Source organism: Odontesthes bonariensis, chromosome 11 (genome assembly GCF_027942865.1).
Source record: "Odontesthes bonariensis isolate fOdoBon6 chromosome 11, fOdoBon6.hap1, whole genome shotgun sequence".
Classification (NCBI taxonomy): domain Eukaryota; kingdom Metazoa; phylum Chordata; class Actinopteri; order Atheriniformes; family Atherinopsidae; genus Odontesthes; species Odontesthes bonariensis.
This window is the reverse complement of record NC_134516.1, coordinates 38,350,012-38,373,065: the sequence shown is the minus strand read 5'-3', so window position 1 is coordinate 38,373,065 and position 23,054 is coordinate 38,350,012. Positions and strand designations below refer to the sequence as shown.

The following is a 23,054-nucleotide window of genomic DNA, read 5'->3' as shown; positions in this document are numbered from 1 at the left end:
AAAAATGAAGTCCGTAGCTCAAAATCCCTGGGGCGTGAAAATTTTCCTGCGAGGTGTGTAAATATGAAAAATGGCCAAAATTTGCCCTTTGACCCAAAATGGCCGCCTCCTTGTACGTTTTAGAGCATACCTCCAAGAGACTTTTGTTCTTGATTTGAGGCGATCTACGTACATACCGAGTTTCAGATCTCTACGACGTACGGTTCGGTCTATCTCACGTTAGGTGGCGCTGTAGAGCAGTTTGGCGACGCCCACTTTCGAGTACATTAAAATCATGCAGTTTCACGCGGGGGACAATTTTGGGTAAAGTTTCGGGAGTTTTCGAATACGTTCAGGCATCCCAATTCGCGATTCCCGACGGAAAAGAAAAAGAACGCGGAAAAATAATAATAACAAGAACTGCAAGCAGTGATAACGGCCCTCGCAGCCAAGCGCAGCTCCGGCCTTGCGACCGCCTGACCGCCGGCACCGCCGCCCCGACGTGGTCACCGACGCCGTCACGCGTCTCCCGCGCCCGTCCACCGGGCGGAGCGTGCGACGAATCTCCCAAATCGCCTTCAGTCCACGACAGTACGACACCAGTGACACGTGTTCAAAGTTGGAGCGATATGCCACCTACCAGACAGGAGTTACCGTCACTTCCTGTTTTGTGGGGGCGGGGTTTAGCGATGTCAGAAATATACAATGCCAACGTGTGAAGCGCTGCTCCGTAATGATGCACAAAAAATATGGTGCAGATCGGATGATGTCTCAAGGAGATATAGCTGTTTATATTATCTAGGGGGCGCACTGGAGTCACACTCCAATATAATCCTATTGGGCTCTTTAGATGTTAACAAAGGTCATTCATATCTAGTTTGGTGCAAATCGGATGATGCATGTGAGATTTAGAGCCGAACGTATGCAAACGGCGAGGGATTGGAATGTGCCATTAAGCCACGCCCACACTATTTTGTAGGTCCTGACAAGACGCACAGGTGTGCTGAGTTTCATGATTGTCGTTCAAAGCATGGCTTGGGGCTGATGTTTTTAGTTGTTCTAGGGGGCGCTGTGGAGGCATTAGGCCACGCCCATCAAATATTGGACTGCACACCTGTTGGGGGGCGGATTAGGGTCGATCCCAGGGAGTTTGGTGCATCTCGGCTAAAAACTGTAGAATTTAGAGCCAAACGTATGGTAACGGCGTGATGTCTGACTTCACCAAGCCGCCATAGCCACGCCTTCACCTGAAAACTCTTGATGCTTTAAAGCAAGTGAGACCAACTTGTTATCAGTATTCTGACACAAGATCATGTTGATTAGGTGAAGGGGGCCAGAAATGGAGCTTTCCAAGTAAAAAAAGTGACTTCCTGTTCTGAGGGGGCGGGGCTTAGATGACGTCAGCATATGACCACATAGGATTGACATGCATCCAACATGGATGACTCATACCAAGTTTGGTGCAGATTGAACTTTTTAGGTGAAAGATATAGCGTTTCGTTTACACTGGCGAGTACGCCAAGTTCGCCGCTTGGCCAAGCCCCCTAAACATGCTCAAAAACTCAAGTCTTCTGATAACTTTTGTTCCCCCATCCCTTAACTGCACACTGACCAAAAATGAAGTCCGTAGCTCAAAATCCCTGGGGCGTGAAAATTTTCCTGCGAGGTGTGTAAATATGAAAAATGGCCAAAATTTGCCCTTTGACCCAAAATGGCCGCCTCCTTGTACGTTTTAGAGCATACCTCCAAGAGACTTTTGTTCTTGATTTGAGGCGATCTACATACATACCGAGTTTCAGATCTCTACGACGTACGGTTCGGTCTATCTCACGTTAGGTGGCGCTATAGAGCAGTTCGGCGACGCCCACTTTCGACTCCATTAAAAACCTTTGATTTCACGCGGGGGACAATTTTGGGTAAAGTTTGGTGAGTTTTCGAATACGTTCAGGCATCCCCATTTGCGATTCCGCGCGGAAAAGAAAAAGAAGCCGGAATAATAATAGTGAAATCCTACAGATACAATAGGCCTTCGCAGCGCTTAGCTGCTCGGGCCTAATAAGAATAGTGAAATCCTTCAGAAACAATAGGCCTTCGCAGCGCTTAGCTGCTCGGGCCTAACAAGAACTGCAAGCAGTGATAACGGCCCTCGCAGCCAAGCGCAGCTCCGGCCTTGCGACCGCCTGACCGCCGGCACCGCCGCCCCGACGTGGTCATCGACGCCGTCAAGCGTCTCCCGCGCCCGTCAACCGGGCGGAGCGTGCGACAAATCTCCCAAATCGCCCTCAGTCCACGTCAGTACGACACCAGTGGCACGTGTTCAACGTTGGAGCGATATCTCACCTTCCAGACAGGAGTTACCGTCACTTCCTGTTTTGTGGGGGCGGGGTTTAGCGACGTCAGAAATATACCACGCCAACGTTTCAAGCGCTGCTCCGTATTGATGCACAAAAAATATGGTGCAGATCGGATGATGTCTCAAGGAGATATAGCTGTTTAAATGATCTAGGGGGCGCAATGGAGTCACACTCCAATATAATCCTATTGGGCTCTTTAGATGTTAACAAAGGTCATTCATATCTAGTTTGGTGCAAATCGGATGATGCATGTGAGATTTAGAGCCGAACGTATGCAAACGGCGAGGGATTGGAATGTGCCATTCTCGCCACGCCCACACTATTTTGTAGGTCCTGACAAGACGCACAGGTGTGCTGAGTTTCATGATTGTCGTTCAAAGCATGGCTTGGGGCTGATGTTTTTAGTTGTTCTAGGGGGCGCTGTGGAGGCATTAGGCCACGCCCATCAAATATTGGACTGCACACCTGTTGGGGGGCGGATTAGGATCGATCCCAGTGAGTTTGGTGCATCTCGGCTAAAAACTGTAGAATTTAGAGCCAAACGTATGGTAACGGCGTGATGTCTGACTTCACCAAGCAGCCATAGCCACGCCTTCAACTGAAAACTTTTGGTGCTTTAAAGCAAGTTAGACCAACTTGTTATCTGTATTCTGACACAAGATCATGTTGATTAGGTGAAGGGGGCCAGAAATGGAGCTTTCCAAGTAAAAAAAGTGACTTCCTGTTCTGAGGGGGCGGGGCTTAGATGACGTCAGCATATGACCACATAGGATTGACATGCATCCAACATGGATGACTCATACCAAGTTTGGTGCAGATTAAACTTTTTAGGTGAAAGATATAGCGTTTCGTTTACACTGGCGAGTACGCCAAGTTCGCCGCTTGGCCAAGCCCCCTAAACATGCTCAAAAACTCAAGTCTTCTGATAACTTTTGTTCCCCCATCCCTTAACTGCATACTGACCAAAAATGAAGTCTGTAGCTCAAAATCCCTGGGGCGTGAAAATTTTCCTGCGAGGTGTGTAAATATGAAAAATGGCCAAAATTTGCCCTTTGTCCCAAAATGGCCGCCTCCTTGTACGTTTTAGAGCATACCTCCAAGAGACTTTTGTTCTTGATTTGAGGCGATCTACATACCTACCAAGTTTCAGAACTCTACGACGTACGGTTCGGTCTATCTCATGTTAGGTGGCGCTGTAGAGCAGTTTGGCGACGCCCACTTTCGAGTACATTAAAAACATGTGATTTCACGCGGGGGACAATTTTGGGTAAAGTTTCGGGAGTTTTCGAATACGTTCAGGCATCCCCATTTGCGATTCCGCGCGGAAAAGAAACGAGAATAAGAAGAACAAGAACTGCAAGCAGTGATAACGGCCCTCGCAGCCAAGCGCAGCTCCGGCCATGCGACCGCCTGACCACCGGCACCGCCGCCCCGACGTGGTCATCGACGCCGTCAAGCGTCTCCCGCGCCCGTCAACCGGGCGGTGCGTGCAACAAATCTCCCAAATCGCCTTCAGTCCACGTCAGTACGACACCAGTGGCACGTGTTCAAAGTTGGAGCGATATCTCACCTTCCAGACAGGAGTTACCGTCACTTCCTGTTTTGTGGGGGCGGGGTTTAGCGACGTCAGACATATAGCACGCCAACGTTTCAAGCGCCGCTCCGTATTGATGCACAAAAAATATGGTGCAGATCGGATGATGTCTCAAGGAGATATAACTGTTTATATTATCTAGGGGGCGCAATGGAGTCACACTCCAATATAATCCTATTGGGCTCTTTAGATGTGAACAAAGGTCATTCATATCTAGTTTGGTGCAAATCGGATGATGCATGTGAGATTTAGAGCCGAACGTATGCAAACGGCGAGGGATTGGAATGTGCCATTCTCGCCACGCCCACACTATTTTGTAGGTCCTGACAAGACGCACAGGTGTGCTGAGTTTCATGATTGTCGGTGAAAGCATGGCTTGGGGCTGATGTTTTTAGATGTTCTAGGGGGCGCTGTGGAGGCTATAGGCCACGCCCATCAAATATTTGACTGCACACCTGTTGGGGGGCGGATTAGGATCGATCCCAGTGAGTTTGGTGCATCTCGGCTCAAAACTGTAGAATTTAGAGCCAAACGTATGGTAACGGCGTGATGTCTGACTTCACCAAGCAGCCATAGCCACGCCTTCAACTGAAAACTTTTGGTGCTTTAAAGCAAGTTAGACCAACTTGTTTTCTGTATTCTGACACAAGATCATGTTGATTAGGTGAAGGGGGCCAGAAATGGAGCTTTCCAAGTAAAAAAAGTGACTTCCTGTTCTGAGGGGGCGGGGCTTAGATGACGTCAGCATATGACCACATAGGATTGACATGCATCCAACATGGATGACTCATACCAAGTTTGGTGAAGATTGAACTTTTTAGGTGAAAGATATAGCATTTCGTTTACACTGGCGAGTACGCCAAGTTCGCCGCTTGGCCAAGCCCCCTAAACATGCTCAAAAACTCAAGTCTTCTGATAACTTTTGTGCCCCCATCCCTTAACTGCATACTGACCAAAAATGAAGTCCGTAGCTCAAAATCCCTGGGGCGTGAAAATTTTCCTGCGAGGTGTGTAAATATGAAAAATGGCCAAAATTTGCCCTTTGACCCAAAATGGCCGCCTCCTTGTACGTTTTAGAGCATACCTCCAAGAGACTTTTGTTCTTGATTTGAGGCGATCTACATACATACCGAGTTTCAGATCTCTACGACGTACGGTTCGGTCTATCTCACGTTAGGTGGCGCTGTAGAGCAGTTTGGCCACGCCCACTTTCGACTCCATTAAAAACATGCAGTTTCACGCGGGGGACAATTTTGGGCAAAGTTTCGGGAGTTTTCGAATACGTTAAGGCATCCCCATTTGCGATTCCGTGCGGAAAAGAAAAAGAATAATAATAACAAGAACTGCAAGCAGTGATAACGGCCCTCGCAGCCAAGCGCAGCTCCGGCCTTGCGACCGCCTGAGCGCCTGCACCGCCGACCCGACGTGGTCATCGACGCCGTCACGCGTCTCACGCGCCGGTCCACCGGACGGAGCGTGCGACGAATCTCCCAAATCGCCTTCAGTCCACGACAGTACGACACCAGTGGCACATGTTCAAAGTTGGAGCAATATCTCACCTTTCAGACAGGAGTTACTGTCACTTCCTGTTTTGTGGGGGCGGGGTTTAGTGACGTCAGAAATGTACCACGCTTACGTGTCAAGCGCCGCTCCGTAATGATGCACAAACAATATGGTGCAGATCGGATGATGTCTCAAGGAGATATAGCTGTTTAAATGATCTAGGGGGCGCAGTGGAGTCACACTCCAATATAATCCTATCGGGCTCTTTAGATGTTAACAAAGGTCATTCATATCTAGTTTGGTGCAAATCGGATGATGCATGTGAGATTTAGAGCCGAACGTATGCAAACGGCGAGGGATTGGAATGTGCCATTCTCGCCACGCCCACACTATTTTGTAGGTCCTGACAAGACGCACAGGTTTGCTGAGTTTCACGATTGTCGGTGAAAGCATGGCTTGGGGCTGATGTTTTTAGTTGTTCTAGGGGGCGCTGTGGAGGCATTAGGCCACGCCCATCAAATATTGGACTGCACACCTGTTGGGGGGCGAATTAGGATCGATCCCAGTGAGTTTGGTGCATCTCGGCTCAAAACTGTAGAATTTAGAGCCAAACGTATGGTAACGGCGTGATGTCTGACTTCACCAAGCAGCCATAGCCACGCCTTCGACTGAAAACTTTTGGTGCTTTAAAGCAAGTTAGACCAACTTGTTATCTGTATTCTGACACAAAATCATGTTGATTAGGTGAAGGGGGCCAGAGATGGAGCTTTCCAAGTAAAACAAGTGACTTCCTGTTCTGAGGGGGCGGGGCTTAGATGACGTCAGCATATGACCACATAGGATTGACATGCATCCAACATGGATGACTCATACCAAGTTTGGTGCAGATTGAACTTTTTAGGTGAAAGATATAGCGTTTCGTTTACACTGGCGAGTACTCCAAGTTCGCCGCTTGGCCAAGCCCCCTAAACATGCTCAAAAACTCAAGTCTTCTGATAACTTTTGTTCCCCCATCCCTTAACTGCATACTGACCAAAAATGAAGTCTGTAGCTCAAAATCCCTGGGGCGTGAAAATTTTCCTGCGAGGTGTGTAAATATGAAAAATGGCCAAAATTTGCCCTTTGACCCAAAATGGCCGCCTCGTTGTACGTTTTAGAGCATACCTCCAAGAGACTTTTTTTCTTGATTTGAGGCGATCTACGTACATACCGAGTTTCAGATCTCTACGACGTACGGTTCGGTCTATCTCACGTTAGGTGGCGCTGTAGAGCAGTTTGGCCACGCCCACTTTCGACTCCATTAAAAACATGTGATTTCACGCGGGGGACAATTTTGGGCAAAGTTTGGTGAGTTTTCGAATACGTTCAGGCATCCCCATTTGCGATTCCGCGTGGAGAAGAAAAAGAAGATGAATAATAATAAGAAGAAGAATAGTGAAATCCTACAGATACAATAGGCCTTCGCAGCGCTTAGCTGCTCGGGCCTAACAAGAACTGCAAGCAGTGATAACGGCCCTCGCAGCCAAGCGCAGCTCCGGCCTTGCGACCGCCTGACCGCCGGCACCGCCGCCCCGACGTGGTCACCGACGCCGTCACGCGTCTCCCGCGCCCGTCAACCGGGCGGAGAGTGCGACGAGTCTCCCAAATCGTCTTCAGTCCACGTCAGTACGACACCAGTGGCACGTGTTCAAAGTTGGACCGATATCTCACCTTCCAGACAGGAGTTACCGTCACTTCCTGTTTTGTGGGGGCGGGGTTTAGCGACGTCACAAATGTACCACGCCAACGTGTGAAGCACTCCTCCGTAATGATGCACAAAAAACACGGTGCAGATCGGATAATGTCTCAAGGAGATATAGCTGTTTAAATGATCTAGGGGGCGCACTGGAGTCACACTCCAATATAATCCTATTGGGCTCTTTAGATGTTAACAAAGGTCATTCATATCTAGTTTGGTGCAAATCGGATGATACATGTGAGATTTAGAGCCGAACGTATGCAAACGGCGAGGGATTGGAATGTGCCATTCTCGCCACGCCCACACTATTTTGTAGGTCCTGACAAGACGCACAGGTGTGCTGAGTTTCATGATTGTCGGTGAAAGCATGGCTTGGGGCTGATGTTTTTAGTTGTTCTAGGGGGCGCTGTGGAGGCATTAGGCCACGCCCATCAAATATTGGACTGCACACCTGTTGGGGGGCGGATTAGGATCGATCCCAGTGAGTTTGGTGCATCTCGGCTCAAAACTGTAGAATTTAGAGCCAAACGTATGGTAACGGCGTGATGTCTGACTTCACCAAGCCGCCAGAGCCACGCCTTCAACTGAAAACTTTTGGTGCTTTAAAGCAAGTGAGACCAACTTGTTTTCTGTATTCTGACACAAGATCATGTTGATTAGGTGAAGGGGGCCAGAAATGGAGCTTTCCAAGTAAAAAAAGTGACTTCCTGTTCTGAGGGGGCGGGGCTTAGATGACGTCAGCATATGACCACATAGGATTGACATGCATCCAACATGGATGACTCATACCAAGTTTGGTGCAGATTGAACCTTTTAGGTGAAAGATATAGCGTTTCGTTTACACTGGCGAGTACGCCAAGTTCGCCGCTTGGCCAAGCCCCCTAAACATGCTCAAAAACTCAAGTCTTCTGATAACTTTTGTGCCCCCATCCCTTAACTGCGTACCAACCAAAGATGAAGGCCATAACTCAAAATCCCTGGGGCGTGAAAATTTTCCTGCGAGGTGTGTAAATATGAAAAATGGCCAAAATTTGCCGTTTGACCCAAAATGGCCGCCTCCTTGTACGTTTTAGAGCATACCTCCAAGAGACTTTTGTTCTTGATTTGAGGCGATCTACATACATACCGAATTTCAGATCTCTACGACGTACGGTTCGGGCTATCTCACGTTAGGTGGCGCTATAGAGCAGTTTGGCAACGCCCACTTTCGATTACATTAAAAACATGTGATTTCACGCGGGGGACAATTTTGGGTAAAGTTTCAGGAGTTTTCGAATACGTTCAGGCATCCCCATTTGCGATTCCGCGTGGAGAAGAAAAAGAATAAGAACAAGAACTGCAAGCAGTGATAACGGCCCTCGCAGCCAAGCGCAGCTCCGGCCATGCGACCGCCTGACCTCCGGCACCGCCGCCCCGACGTGGTCACCGACGCCGTCACGCATCTCCCGCGCCTGTCCACCGGGCTGAGCGTGCGACGAATCTCCCAAATCGTTTTCAGTCCACCTCAGTACGACACCAGTGGCACGTGTTCAAAGTTGGAGCGATATCTCACCTTCCAGACAGGAGTTACCGTCACTTCCTGTTTTTTGGGGGCGGGGTTTAGCGACGTCACAAATGTACCACGCCAACGTGTGAAGCACTCCTCTGTAATGATGCACAAAAAACACGGTGCAGATCGGATGATGTCTCAAGGAGATATAGCTGTTTAAATGATATAGGGGGCGCACTGGAGTCACACTCCAATATAATCCTATTGGGCTCTTTAGAGGTTAACAAAGATCATTCATATCTAGTTTGGTGCAAATCGGATGATGCGTGTGAGATTTAGAGCCGAACGTATGCAAACGGCGAGGGATTCGAATGTGCCATTCTCGCCACGCCCACACTATTTTGTAGGTCCTGACAAGACGCACAGGTGTGCTGAGTTTCATGATTGTCGGTGAAAGCATGGCTTGGGGCTGATGTTTTTAGTTGTTCTAGGGGGCGCTGTGGAGGCTATAGGCCACGCCCATCAAATATTTGACTGCACACCTGTTGGGGGGCGGATTAGGATCGATCCCAGTGAGTTTGGTGCATCTCGGCTAAAAACTGTAGAATTTAGAGCCAAACGTATGGTAACGGCGTGATGTCTGACTTCACCAAGCAGCCATAGCCACGCCTTCAACTGAAAACTGTTGGTGCTTTAAAGCAAGTGAGACCAACTTGTTATCTGTATTCTGACACAAGATGATGTTGATTAGGTGAAGGGGGCCAGAGATGGAGCTTTCCAAGTAAAAAAAGTGACTTCCTGTTCTGAGGGGGCGGGGCTTAGATGACGTCAGCATTTGACCACATAGGATTGTCATGCATCCAACATGGATGACTCATACCAAGTTTGGTGCAGATTTAACTCTTTACGTGAAAGTTATAGCGTTTCGTTTACACTGGCGAGTACGCCAAGTTCGCCGCTTGGCCAAGCCCCCTAAACATGCTCAAAAACTCAAGTCTTCTGATAACTTTTGTTCCCCCATCCCTTAACTGCATACTGACCAAAAATGAAGTCTGTAGCTCAAAATCCCTGGGGCGTGAAAATTTTCCTGCGAGGTGTGTAAATATGAAAAATGGCCAAAATTTGCCCTTTGACCCAAGATGGCCGCCTCCTTGTACGTTTTAGAGCATACCTCCAAGAGACTTTTGTTCTTGATTTGAGAAGATCTACGTACATACCGAGTTTCAGATCTCTACGACGTACGGTTCGGTCTATCTCACGTTAGGTGGCGCTATAGAGCAGTTTGGCGACGCCCACTTTCGAGTACATTAAAAACATGTGATTTCACGCGGGGGACAATTTTGGGCAAAGTTTCAGGAGTTTTCGAATACGTTCAGGCCTCCCAATTCGCGATTCCGCGTGGAGAAGAAAAAGAATCATAAGAAGAAGAAAAATAATAGTGAAATCCTACAGATACAATAGGCCTTCGCAGCGCTTAGCTGCTCGGGCCTAATAATAATAATAATAGTGAAATCCTTCAGAAACAATAGGCCTTCGCAGCGCTTAGCTGCTCGGGCCTAACAAGAACTGCAAGCAGTGATAACGGCCCTCGCAGCCAAGCGCAGCTCCGGCCATGCGACCGCCTGACCGCCGGCACCGCCGCCCCGACGTGATCATCGACGCCGTCACGCGTCTCCCGCGCCCGTCCACCGGGCGGAGCGTGCGACGAATCTCCCAAATTGCCTTCAGTCCACGTCAGTACGACACCAGTGGCACGTGTTCAAAGTTGGAGCAATATCTCACCTTCCAGACAGGAGTTACCGTCACTTCCTGTTTTGTGGGGGCGGGGTTTAGCGACGTCAGAAATATACCACGCCAACGTTTCAAGCGCTGCTCCGTAATGATGCACAAAAAATATGGTGCAGATCGGATGATGTCTCAAGGAGATATAGCTGTTTATATTATCTAGGGGGCGCACTGGAGTCACACTCCAATATAATCCTATTGGGCTCTTTAGAGGTTAACAAAGGTCATTCATATCGAGTTTGGTGCAAATCGGATGATGCATGTGAGATTAAGAGCCGAACGTATGCAAATGGCGAGGGATTGGAATGTGCCATTCTGCCACGCCCACATTATTTTGTAGGACCTTACAAGACGCACAGATGTGCTGAGTTTCATGATTGTCGGTGAAAGCATGGCTTGGGGCTGATGTTTTTAGATTTTCTAGGGGGCGCTGTTGAGGTATTAAGCCACGTCCATCAAATATTGGACTGCACACCTGTTGAGGGGCGGATTAGGATCGATCCCAGTGAGTTTGGTGCATCTCGGCTCAAAACTGTAGAATTTAGAGCCAAACGTATGGTAACGGCGTGATGTCTGACTTCACCAAGCCGCCATAGCCACGCCTTCAACTGAAAACTGTTGGTGCTTTAAAGCAAGTGAGACCAACTTGTTATCTGTATTCTGACACAAGATCATGTTGATTAGGTGAAGGGGGCCAGAGATGGAGCTTTCCAAGGAAAAAACGTGACTTCCTGTTCTGAGGGGGCGGAGCTTATATTACGTCATCATTTGACCACATAGGATTGTCGGTCATCCAACATGGATGACTCATACCAAGTTTGGTGCTGATTTAACTTTTTAGGTGAAAGTTATTGCATTTCGTTTACACTGGCGAGTACGCCAAGTTCGCCGCTTGGCCAAGCCCCCTAAACATGCTCAAAAACTCAAGTCTTCTGATAACTTTTGTTCCCCCATCCCTTAACTGCATACCGACCAAAGATGAAGTCCGTAGCTCAAAATCCCTGGGGCGTGAAAATTTTCCTGCGAGGTGTGTAAATATGAAAAATGGCCAAATTTTGCCCTTTGACCCAAGATGGCCGCCTCCTTGTACGTTTTAGAGCATACCTCCAAGAGACTTTTGTTCTTGATGAGAGGCGATCTACATACATACCGAGTTTCAGATCTCTACGACGTACGGTTCGGGCTATCTCACGTTAGGTGGCGCTATAGAGCAGTTCGGCGACGCCCACTTTCGAGTACATTAAAAACATGTGATTTCACGCGGGGGACAATTTTGGGCAAAGTTTGGTGAGTTTTCGAATACGTTCAGGCCTCCCCATTCGCGATACCGCGTGGAGAAGAAGTAAGAAGCCGGAATAAAAAAAATAATAGTGAAATCTTGCAGATACAATAGGCCTTCGCAGCGCTTAGCTGCTCGGGCCTAATAATAATAATAGTGAAATCCTTCAGAAACAATAGGCCTTCGCAGCGCTTAGCTGCTCGGGCCTAATAATAATAGTGAAATCCTTCAGTTACAATAGGCCTTCGCAGCGCTTAGCTGCTCGGGCCTAATAATAGTGAAATCCTACAGATACAATAGGCCTTCGCAGCGCTTAGCTGCTCGGGCCTAATAATAATAGTGAAATCCTACAGATACAATAGGCCTTCGCAGCGCTTAGCTGCTCGGGCCTAATAAAAATAGTGAAATCTTGCAGATACAATAGGCCTTCGCAGCGCTTAGCTGCTCGGGCCTAAATAGAGCTGTTTAAATTATCTAGGGGGCGCAGTGGAGTCACACTCCAATAAAATCCTATCGGGCTCTTTAGATGTTAACAAAGGTCATTCATATCTAGTTTGGTGCAAATCGGATGATGCATGTGAGATTTAGAGCCAAACGTATGCAAACGGCGAGGGATTGGAATGTGCCATTCTCGCCACGCCCACACTATTTTGTAGGTCCTGACAAGACCCACAGGTGTGCTGAGTTTCATCATTGTCGGTGAAAGCATGGCTTGGGGCTGATGTTTTTAGTTGTTCTAGGGGGCGCTGTGGAGGCATTAGGCCACGCCCATCAAATATTGGACCGCACACCTGTTGGGGGGCGGATTAGGATCGATCCCAGTGAGTTTGGTGCGTTTTGGCTCAAAACTGTAGAATTTAGAGCCAAACGTATGGTAACGGCGTGATGTCTGACTTCGCCAAGCCGCCATAGCCACGCCTTCAACTGAAAACTGTTGGTGCTTTAAAGCAAGTTAGACCAACTTGTTATCTGTATTCTGACACAAGATCATGTTGATTAGGTGAAGGGGGCCAGAAATGGAGCTTTCCAAGTAAAAAAAGTGACTTCCTGTTCTGAGGGGGCGGGGCTTAGATTACGTCAGCATATGACCACATAGGATTGACATGCATCCAACATGGATGACTCATACCAAGTTTGGTGCAGTTTAAACTTTTTAGGTGAAAGATATAGCGTTTCGTTTACACTGGCGAGTACGCCAAGTTCGCCGCTTGGCCAAGCCCCCTAAACATGCTCAAAAACTCAAGTCTTCTGATAACTTTTGTTCCCCCATCCCTTAACTGCATACTGACCAAAAATGAAGTCTGTAGCTCAAAATCCCTGGGGCGTGAAAATTTTCCTGCGAGGTGTGTAAATATGAAAAATGGCCAAAATTTGCCCTTTGACCCAAAATGGCCGCCTCCCTGTACGTTTTAGAGCATACCTCCAAGAGACTTTTGTTCTTGATTTGAGGCGATCTACATACATTCCGAGTTTCAGATCTCTACGACGTACGGTTCGGTCTATCTCACGTTAGGTGGCGCTCTAGAGCAGTTTGGCCACGCCCACTTTCGACTCCATTAAAAACATGCAGTTTCACGCGGGGGACAATTTTGGGTAAAGTTTCGGGAGTTTTCGAATACGTTCAGGCATCCCCATTCGCGAAACCGCGTGGAGAAGAAAAAGAATAAGAATAATAATAATAATAGTGAAATCCTACAGATACAATAGGCCTTCGCAGCGCTTAGCTGCTCGGGCCTAAATATAGCTGCAAGCAGCGATGTGGGGGTCCTAGCAGAATGGCACAATAGGGAAGGCTTGGGCTGCTCAGGAAGGCGTCGTGAGTTCATGCACCAAGTTTTGCATCGATACATCAATGCATCGCAGAGATACGGCCAAATGTCCCATTTGCGCGTCGGCATGGAGTTTGATTGGCTGTCGCGGTTACACTGAAGTGAAATAAAAAAATCCACATAATAACTTATGTGCGGCTTGGTCTGAAGATTCTATGTGCCAAGTTCCGTCGAGATTGGACACTCTCAGAGGCCTGAAATGCTTTTTGAAGGTTTTCAATTACATTCAAAATGGCGGACATTCCAAGATGGCGCTGATGACGTCATGATGTGCATTAACCTCAGCTTCATCCAGGGATTCCATTGGTACCTCATTTGTGACATTAGGACCAAGTGGTCCAAAGATATGGGCAAAAATGCGTTTTGGCTACATATAGCGCCACCTATAGGCCGAACGTCACCAAACTTCTTGGGCGTCTTACCGTTGCAGTTTTAAGTCTGTGTTATAAGTTTGACGTCATAATATCAAATGGTTGCCAAGATATGGCCTCACTTCCGGTTTGGGGGCGTCAACCTCGAGTTTGATTGGGTTTTATGGAAAATCGGAAGCCTAATTAAAAATTCCACACGATAACTTTTGTGCGGCTTGGTCTGAAGAGTCTATATGCCAAGTTTCGTGACGATTTGACAATTTGTGTGATCTGAAATGCTTTTTTAAGCTTTTTGATAAAATTCAAAATGGCGGAAAATCTAAGTATACGCAAATTGACGTCATAGGGTGCGTTGGACTTGTCATGATCCAAGGATTCCAACGATGCCTTATTTGTGAAATTTGGACAAAGTAGTCCAAAGTTATTAGGCTGAATGCACTTTGAACTTTGGCATGTTGGTGGCGCTAGAGAGTAAGCTCTTGGGGCATGAAAATTCTTGACTTTGGCTTTGGCACTTGGCTGATTACGTGTGCCAAATTTCACAACTTTCTCGCATAGCGTTCATGGGGCTGCCATAGACTTCAATTGCAGCAGAAACGGATCAATAATAATAAGAAAAGCTACTAACACAATGGGTTCCTGCAGCTTCGCTGCTAGGACCCCCAATAATAATAATAGTGAAATCCTACAGATACAATAGGCCTTCGCAGCGCTTAGCTGCTCGGGCCTAATAATAATAATAATAGTGAAATCCTTCAGTTACAATAGGCCTTCGCAGCGCTTAGCTGCTCGGGCCTAATAATAATAGTGAAATCCTACAGATACAATAGGCCTTCGCAGCGCTTAGCTGCTCGGGCCTAACAAGAACTGCAAGCAGTGATAACGGCCCTCGCAGCCAAGCGCAGCTCCAGCCTTGCGACCGACTGTCCGCCTGCACCGCCGCCCCGACGTGGTCATCGACGCCGTCACGCGTCTCCCGCGCCCGTCCACCGGGCGGAGCGCGCGACGAATCTCCCAAATCGCCTTCAGTCCACGACAGTACGACACCAGTGACACGTGTTCAAAGTTGGAGCGATATGCCACCTACCAGACAGGAGTTACCGTCACTTCCTGTTTTGTGGGGGCGGGGTTTAGCGACGTCAGAAATGTACAACGCCAACGTGTCAAACGCTGCTCCGTAATGATGCACAAAAAATACGGTGCAGATCAGACGATGTCTCAAGGAGATATAGCTGTTTAAATGATCTAGGGGGCGCACTTGAGTCACACTCCAATATAATCCTATTGGGCTCTTTAGATGTTAACAAAGGTCATTCATATCTAGTTTGGTGCAAATCGGATGATGCATGTGAGATTTAGAGCCGAACGTATGCAAACGGCGAGGGATTGGAATGTGCCATTAAGCCACGCCCACACTATTTTGTAGGTCCTGACAAGACGCACAGGTGTGCTGAGTTTCATGATTGTTGGTGAAAGCATGGCTTGGGGCTGATGTTTTTAGTTGTTCTAGGGGGCGCTGTGGAGGCATTAGGCCACGCCCATCACATATTGCACTGCACACCTGTTAGGGGGTGGATTAGGACCGATCCCAGTGAGTTTGGTGCATCTGGGCTCAAAACTGTAGAATTTAGAGCCAAACGTATGGTAACGGCGTGATGTCTGACTTCACCAAGCCGCCATAGCCACGCCTTCAACTGAAAACTGTTGTTGCTTTAAAGCAAGTGAGACCAACTTGTTATCTGTATTCTGACACAAGATCATGTTGATTAGGTGAAGGGGGCCAGAGATGGAGCTTTCCAAGTAAGAAAAGTGACTTCCTGTTCTGAGGGGGCGGGGCTTAGATGACGTCAGCATATGACCACATAGGATTGACATGCATCCAACATGGATGACTCATACCAAGTTTGGTGCAGATTGAACTTTTTAGGAGAAAGTTATAGCGTTTCGTTTACCCTGGCGAGTACGCCAAGTTCGCCGCTTGGCCAAGCCCCCTAAACATGCTCAAAAACTCAAGTCTTCTGATAACTTTTGTGCCCCCATCCCTTAACTGCATACTGACCAAAGATGAAGTCCGTAGCTCAAAATCCCTGGGGCGTGAAAATTTTCCTGCGAGGTGTGTAAATATGAAAAATGGCCAAAATTTGCCCTTTGACCCAAAATGGCCGCCTCCTTGTACGTTTTAGAGCATACCTCCAAGAGACTTTTGTTCTTGATTTGATAAGATCTACGTACATACCGAGTTTCAGATCTCTACGACGTACGGTTCGGTCTATCTCACGTTAGGTGGCGCTATAGAGCAGTTTGGCGACGCCCACTTTCGAGTACATTAAAAACATGTGATTTCACGCGGGGGACAATTTTGGGTAAAGTTTCAGGAGTTTTCGAATACGTTCAGGCATCCCCATTCGCGATTTCGCGCGGAAAAGAAAAAGAATAAGAATAAAAAAAAAAAAAATAGTGAAATCCTACAGATACAATAGGCCTTCGCAGCGCTTAGCTGCTCGGGCCTAATAATAATAATAGTGAAATCCTACAGATACAATAGGCCTTCGCAGCGCTTAGCTGCTCGGGCCTAATAATAATAATAGTGAAATCCTACAGATACAATAGGCCTTCGCAGCGCTTAGTGAAATCCTTCAGAAACAATAGGCCTTCGCAGCGCTTAGCTGCTCGGGCCTAAATACTGCCACAGTGAAAAAGCAAAGGGAGCAAGCGTGGCAAACCATTGCTGACCGCCTAAATCAGAATCGCTTTTTATTGCCAGGTATGTGGACACACACGAGGAATTTGACTCCGGTTACACCTCACTCTCTTTAGTGCAACAATTACAAAAAAATAGACAAAAAAATAGACATAGAACAAGATTAAATCAGAAGTGCAAATTGGTGCATGGTGCAAGGATGAAACACTGAAGTCCGGTTTTAGCTGTTTAACACAGAGACAGCCTGAGGGAAGAAACTGTTCCTGTGTCTTGTTGTTTTGGCGTACAGAGTTCTGTAGCGCCTTGCAGAAGGGAGGAGTTTAAACAGTTTGTGTCCAGGGTGTGATGGGTCTGCAGAGATGTAACCTGCCCGTTTCCTGACTCTGGACAGGTACAGATCCTGGATGGAGGGCAGGCTGACACCAATAACCTTCTCTGCAGACCTTATTGTCCGTTGCAGTCTGTTTTTTTCCTGTTTGGTGGTTGATCCGAACCAAACGGTGATGGATGAACAGAGAACAGACTGAACAATGGCGGTGTAAAACTGGATCAGCAGCTCCTTAGGTAGGTTGAGCTTCCTGAGCTGCCGCAGGAAGTACAACCTCTGCTGGGCCTTTTTGATGGTAGTGACTGTGTTGGTCTCCCACTTCAGGTCCTGAGAGATTGTGGGTAAGAATGCGTAAGTAGTGCACAAATCACACTCACCACTCCACTGAAACTATCGCAATTAGGCTACAATCCAAATAAAATGTAAATTAACATATCGTCACCTTCCTAAAATAATCGCCCAAGTCATTTCTTGGCATCAAAGGTGTGGTCCAAAAAATGCCTAAGTCATTTATTTAATCTTAGTTTTCATGAAAAACAATAAGTGTTCTTATGTCAAGCATCCTTTGATACATACTTACTGACTGAAATTATTATTTTATGCCATAATTTCACTTTTGGGGGGAGTTTTTTGTGTTTCCTGAAAAAATGACTTATGCGATTATTTTCGGAAGGTGACGATATTTGAAAACATATTTGTAGCCTACTTTGATTATGAATAAGTTGAAATTGACTGCATGTCAGTGAAACCATCTAAATGTAATTACATGCTCCTTCACCGTTTCATTGTGTGTGTGCGTGTGTTTTTGTGCGTGTAGATTTAACATGACTGGGCCAAAACGTACATGGCAGCAAGTGAAAGTTAAATATAAGAACATCCTGCAGACTGGTAAGTCCCCTGACAAATACTTAAGAAGTGTACTTTTTATTAAGAATGTGCCTGCCCACACATTGCCTGTACTGTTTTAGCAGTGAAAAAAAAAGCCCACAAACAAGGCACAGGTGGTGGGTCACCATTACCTGACCCAACCCCAGCAGAGGACAAGGCACTGGAGCTCAACAAGGGCAGGCTTGTGTTGGAGGGCATCCCTGGGGGGACAGACACAAATACATGTCCCCCCCAAGATCCCACCCTCTTCATACATGGTACATTATTCCATCTCTGTGGGACATAACCAACCATTCATATTCAATCAATTTGGACTATCTGACTTTGGTTTGCCTTGCAGTCTCTGGAAGCGCCATCACACTGCTGGAGCCCCCAGTACCAGACGATGCTGATCCAGTGAGTAGGCTATTCCATCAAAGGCATACTATAGGCCTGGCATGTCTCATCTACTGACTTTATTATGAATCCCATTTAAATGTGATAGGGTGAAGGCACCAGTGCAGGTACTGCTGCAGCAGATGATGATGATGATGACAATGACTTTGATGATGAGGAGACTATCTCTCTGGGCTCAAGGAGGCCTGAGGTATAATGTGCAGCCTGTGGAAGTACTCATTCAGTCTACAATGGTGTGAAGTCATCATGTGGTGCCCACACAAAATGTAATTTCTGTTAACAGGACCCAGATGCTGTACAGTATGAAAGCCAGCCTGGCAACATCGTGAGTATCAATAGAAAGACCTTCCCATTATGCGAAATTCCCACTTTGCTGATTCTTTTGTGTCTACAGAAATCACAAGTTATAAGGCAGCTCTATGCCAGACACCTGAGGCGGCAAATACAGCTGGCAGAGGTTGATATCCAATATAAGAAAAAGAAAATTCAAGACCTCATGCTCGAGTCACAAATAAAAAAGAAGACATTGACTAAACTGGACCTCGAAATAAAAAAACTTCAGCGGGACGTGAGTTATGCCTTCAATGTACATTATATCCTGACTGTAACACAAACAATGTATTAATCATTACTCTCCTTTCGTCCCCCAGCTCCAAGAAGATGAACCCTAACCTCGCAATAAAAGGTCAATGAGATTTTGGTGGTGTCTGCTTGGGCCCGTTGCACAAAAGTAGGATAAGGGAAGTGGGATATGTTCAGACCTAAGTTACCATGGAGATTTATTCTGTGAAGCTAGCCTGCTCCAGACCAGGCTAAGTTCCAGGATCTATTTAATCTCATTCCTTATCTCAGTCAGCGGTCGCCACAAATGGAAACCAATATTTATTCCACTGCCTAGAACATATTGTTAAAACATTTAACTATACCCACTATCATTATTGAAACATTTGTGATTATTAATTGCAATCATTTTAGATAACTGATGATTTTAGATGAACTTGCAATCATTAGATAATTTAGTTTCCCACAGACTACACATAAAGTACATCCACATATAAATATAAATACACATTAGAGAGTACCATGATGTTCCTTTATTGAACAAGGATGAATCAAAGCAAGTAAACCATCAGCTCCTTTCAAAACTGAAGTCACACAGTGCTCTACAAGACAAAAAGCACAGAATCAAAGCATGCAGTTTGAGACAAACTGTTTGTAAAAATGGCCTATACAAATAAAATTGCCTTGCCTATACAGCACAAAAATTCCTCTGCCATTGCAGGCCCAACTTAAATCAACATGCAATATTAATTAAAATAATTTAACACATATTGGTCTCTGACCAGCCGACCACAGTTGTCATCCGGGAAGATGGCAGGATTGTCCCAGTCTATGAGAGCTGGCACTCTGGGGGCCCTCTACTTTCTCATTGTGGAGGACAGCACAGGCCACAATGATATCACATGCCCTGTCTGGGCTGACTCTCAGGTGGTTCAGACACTGAAAGCGTGCCTTCAGTAGGCCAAATGTGATTTCTATCCGGGCCCTTGTTCTGGCATGGGCATGGTTGTATGCCAGTTGTGCCTCCAGAGGGTCTGCAAATGGAGTGAGCAGAAAAGGCTGGCAGGCATAGCCTGATAAACCAGCCTAAATGGATTGGATGTCTAATTTAGTCTGGCTCCGATCAATGGATACAACGGAACATTGTTGATGAGCACAACCCGTTGTCTTTCAAACCGTGTCTGTGCCTATAGGCCAACGCTCTGACCAATCAGCGCAACTGACTGTGACGTAGTAAGCGCGACAGAAAGCTTTGGTGGGAGGGGACTCTTCCAAAACTGATGCCAAGGCTGAATCAAACGAGCGCTGTTCCATTGCCGCCGCCATCTTTCTTGTTGTGCTTTCGCTTCCATAGACATCATATAGAACACTAGACTGAGCAACGAACGTAACCGCTCTTGGGCCGAACGTAACGCAGGGCCGCCATATCGGAGTGGTGATTCGCTCCATTCAGTATAACCGGGTTGATAGGAGCAATGAACAGTCAGCGCATTTAATTAATAATATATCGCTGAATAACACTCGTGTTTATGCGTTTTAAATGTCATCCGTGAAGCACTGATAAAAAAAAAAAAAAAAAACATGGTTTGGCGGGATTTATTGTTCATACTTGGCATAACGTAACACAATATAGGCCTACATGAGTCATTAATAGTTCATGGTTCACCTTTGAAAAACAAACAATGAGATAACGAGTCAGTTTTTCATTTTATTTTTAGTTCTTAAGTGAATCATACACGGACCTTCAACATTACAATATTGTTTTTTTTCACACTTCTTTTTTTCCCCACAATTTTGTATATATATATATATATATATATATATATATATATAGGGAAGATATCCACTGGCCATTAATATACAAAAAAGATCACTACAATTTTGGATGCACCTCAAAACAAGTCCCTCAGACACACTGCACTTTATTGCAGCAAAAACAATGTGTATAAATTAATCATTACATGTTCATTATATTTTATGCTTTGGCAATACATTTACTTTTTCTGGTTCTCTGAACCTGGAGCAGTTCGGGAATCATCAGCATCAGTGTGTCAATGTTTATAACAAACCCCATGACTGACAGGTACCTGCAATTGGAAAAACAAAAACATTCATTATTCTGATCATAGCAAAACAAGACTCCTCTTGAAAGCACCATGTGATGTCATTAGTGACAGGTTGAAAACTTGTATGTCCATTTTTTTTCCTTTTTTAAGCGTTTAAATATAAATCGAAATAGTTTTCCTTGATTGTAGGTCACTTTTGATAAAGGTGTTTGCCATGTATAATGCAATGTGATAATGTAAAAGATACGAGGTTTCTGCCCGTCACCAACTAGGTGCAATTTTTTTAGACAACGGAACCCATGGAAAAAAGTGTGAAATCAAGTCACAAATGTAATGCACGCACCCCACCACCCATATCAACAGTGATACGACTCAGTAACCTTAGCATACGTTCGCCTAAAATGAAGTTCATAAAATGCTGTACAGTTTTTTATTGTTTATCTTTATTTTAAACTTTGTTGTTAAAGTATGTCATGTTTTCATTTCCTTAATTTCAAGCCATTTATATAATAGGATGCTATGGTTGATGCCGAGCTGTCAGCTCTCAGCTGTCATCTGATCGGTCATTCATTTACGATGTGGTCGCATAGTGTTAATACGCCAATATTACTCTGCCGTTGCCCTCCGCTATTACTTTGTTGTTCAAGTAGCCTATGTCATGTTTTCATTTTCATTAATTTCATTATCATATCATCAAGCCATTCATATTCATCTTGTGAGCTAATCTAGCTAGCCACGGCCTCAGGAGCATCTATTTATACTACAACACTCTGGTAAAACAAATAGATTCAATAGTACGGTAATGTTAAATCTTACTTGTGAAAAGTAATCCCACGACTTCTGTTTTCCTTGATTCGCTCGTTTGAGCAGTTGTATGCTGAACACCAGCCAGGCATCTTGACAAGTCTCTAGTTGCAAATTCAATGACAAACGTTATCGTGAGATTGACGTTCACCACTCCAAGATGGCGGCCGTTTTTCTCACGTCTCAGCAGCCAATGCTCAGTCTAGTGTTCTATATGATGTCTATGTTCGCTTCCACTGCCCAACGTCGCACTGCTCTGTCGTCACTCCCTCAAAACCCCGCACCAGAACCCTCTGCCCCGCCCGCGTTGATTCAAAACACATCTCTGCGTTGTGATTGGTTTAGTTGCCATCTGCCAGATTCAGGGCAGTAATGTTGTGGCAAAGTGGCCCGGTCCGGTCCACGACTCCCGAGTGTTTCGGAACTCGGACATCTATCGGCGCCCATCACAAGGTGAGCCACAGAACCTCTATTGATAACCACTTTTAACATCATGGCTGTGTTAAGACTGTCACTACTTATGAGGTTGTGATGGTAACATTTTGTATTCACAGGTGAATTCCTGGGTGTATTGCTGGGTGACAGAGGGTACGCCTGCCAGCCTTTTCTGCTCACTCCATTTGCAGACCCTCTGGAGGCACAACTGGCATACAACCATGCCCATGCCAGAACAAGGGCCCGGATAGAAATGACATTTGGCCTACTGAAGGCACGTTTTCAGTGTCTGAACCACCTGAGAGTCAGCCCAGACAGGGCATGTGATATCATTGTGGCCTGTGCTGTCCTCCACAATGTGGCCTGCCTGAGAAAGGAGAGGGCCCCCAGAGTGCCAGCTCTCAGACTGGGACAATCCTGCCATCTTCCCGGATGGCGACTGTGGTCGGCTGGTCAGAGACCAATATGTGTTAAATTATTTTAATTAATATGCATGTTGCTTTAAGTTGGGCCTGCAATGGCAGAGGAATTTTGGTTAGGTTTTTGTGCTTTATAGGCAAGGCAATTTTATTTGTATAGGCCATTTTTACAAACAGTTTGTCTCAAACTGCATGCTTTGATTCTGTGCTTTTTGTCTTGTAGAGCACTGTGTGACTTCAGTTTTGAAAGGAGCTGATGGTTTACTTGCTTTGATTCATCCTTGTTCAATAAAGGAACATCATGGTACTCTCTAATGTGTTTTTATATTTATATGTGGATGTACTTTATGTGTAGTCTGTGGGAAACTAAATTATCTAGTGGTTCATCTAAAATCATCAATTATCTAAAATGATTGCAATTAATAATCACAAATGTTTCAATAATGATAGTGGGTATAGTTAAATGTTTTAACAATATGTTCTAGGCAGTGGAATAAATATTGGTTTCCATTTGTGGCGACCGCTGACTGAGATA

General features: G+C 46.0%; 1 protein-coding gene across 1 annotated transcript in view; it reads left to right on the top strand.

Annotated features, from left to right (window-relative positions):
* The window catches only part of LOC142391271 (uncharacterized), a 45,706-nt gene extending 27,276 nt beyond the window's left edge, over nt 1–18,430 (top strand). Inside the window, exons 12-14 of the mRNA XM_075477041.1 lie at nt 17,919–18,095; nt 18,179–18,234; nt 18,323–18,430. Coding sequence (XP_075333156.1) covers nt 17,919–18,095; nt 18,179–18,234; nt 18,323–18,430 — 341 coding nt within the window. The remainder of the gene's footprint in view (nt 1–17,918; nt 18,096–18,178; nt 18,235–18,322) is intronic.
* Nucleotides 18,431–23,054: the final 4,624 nt, after the last annotated feature.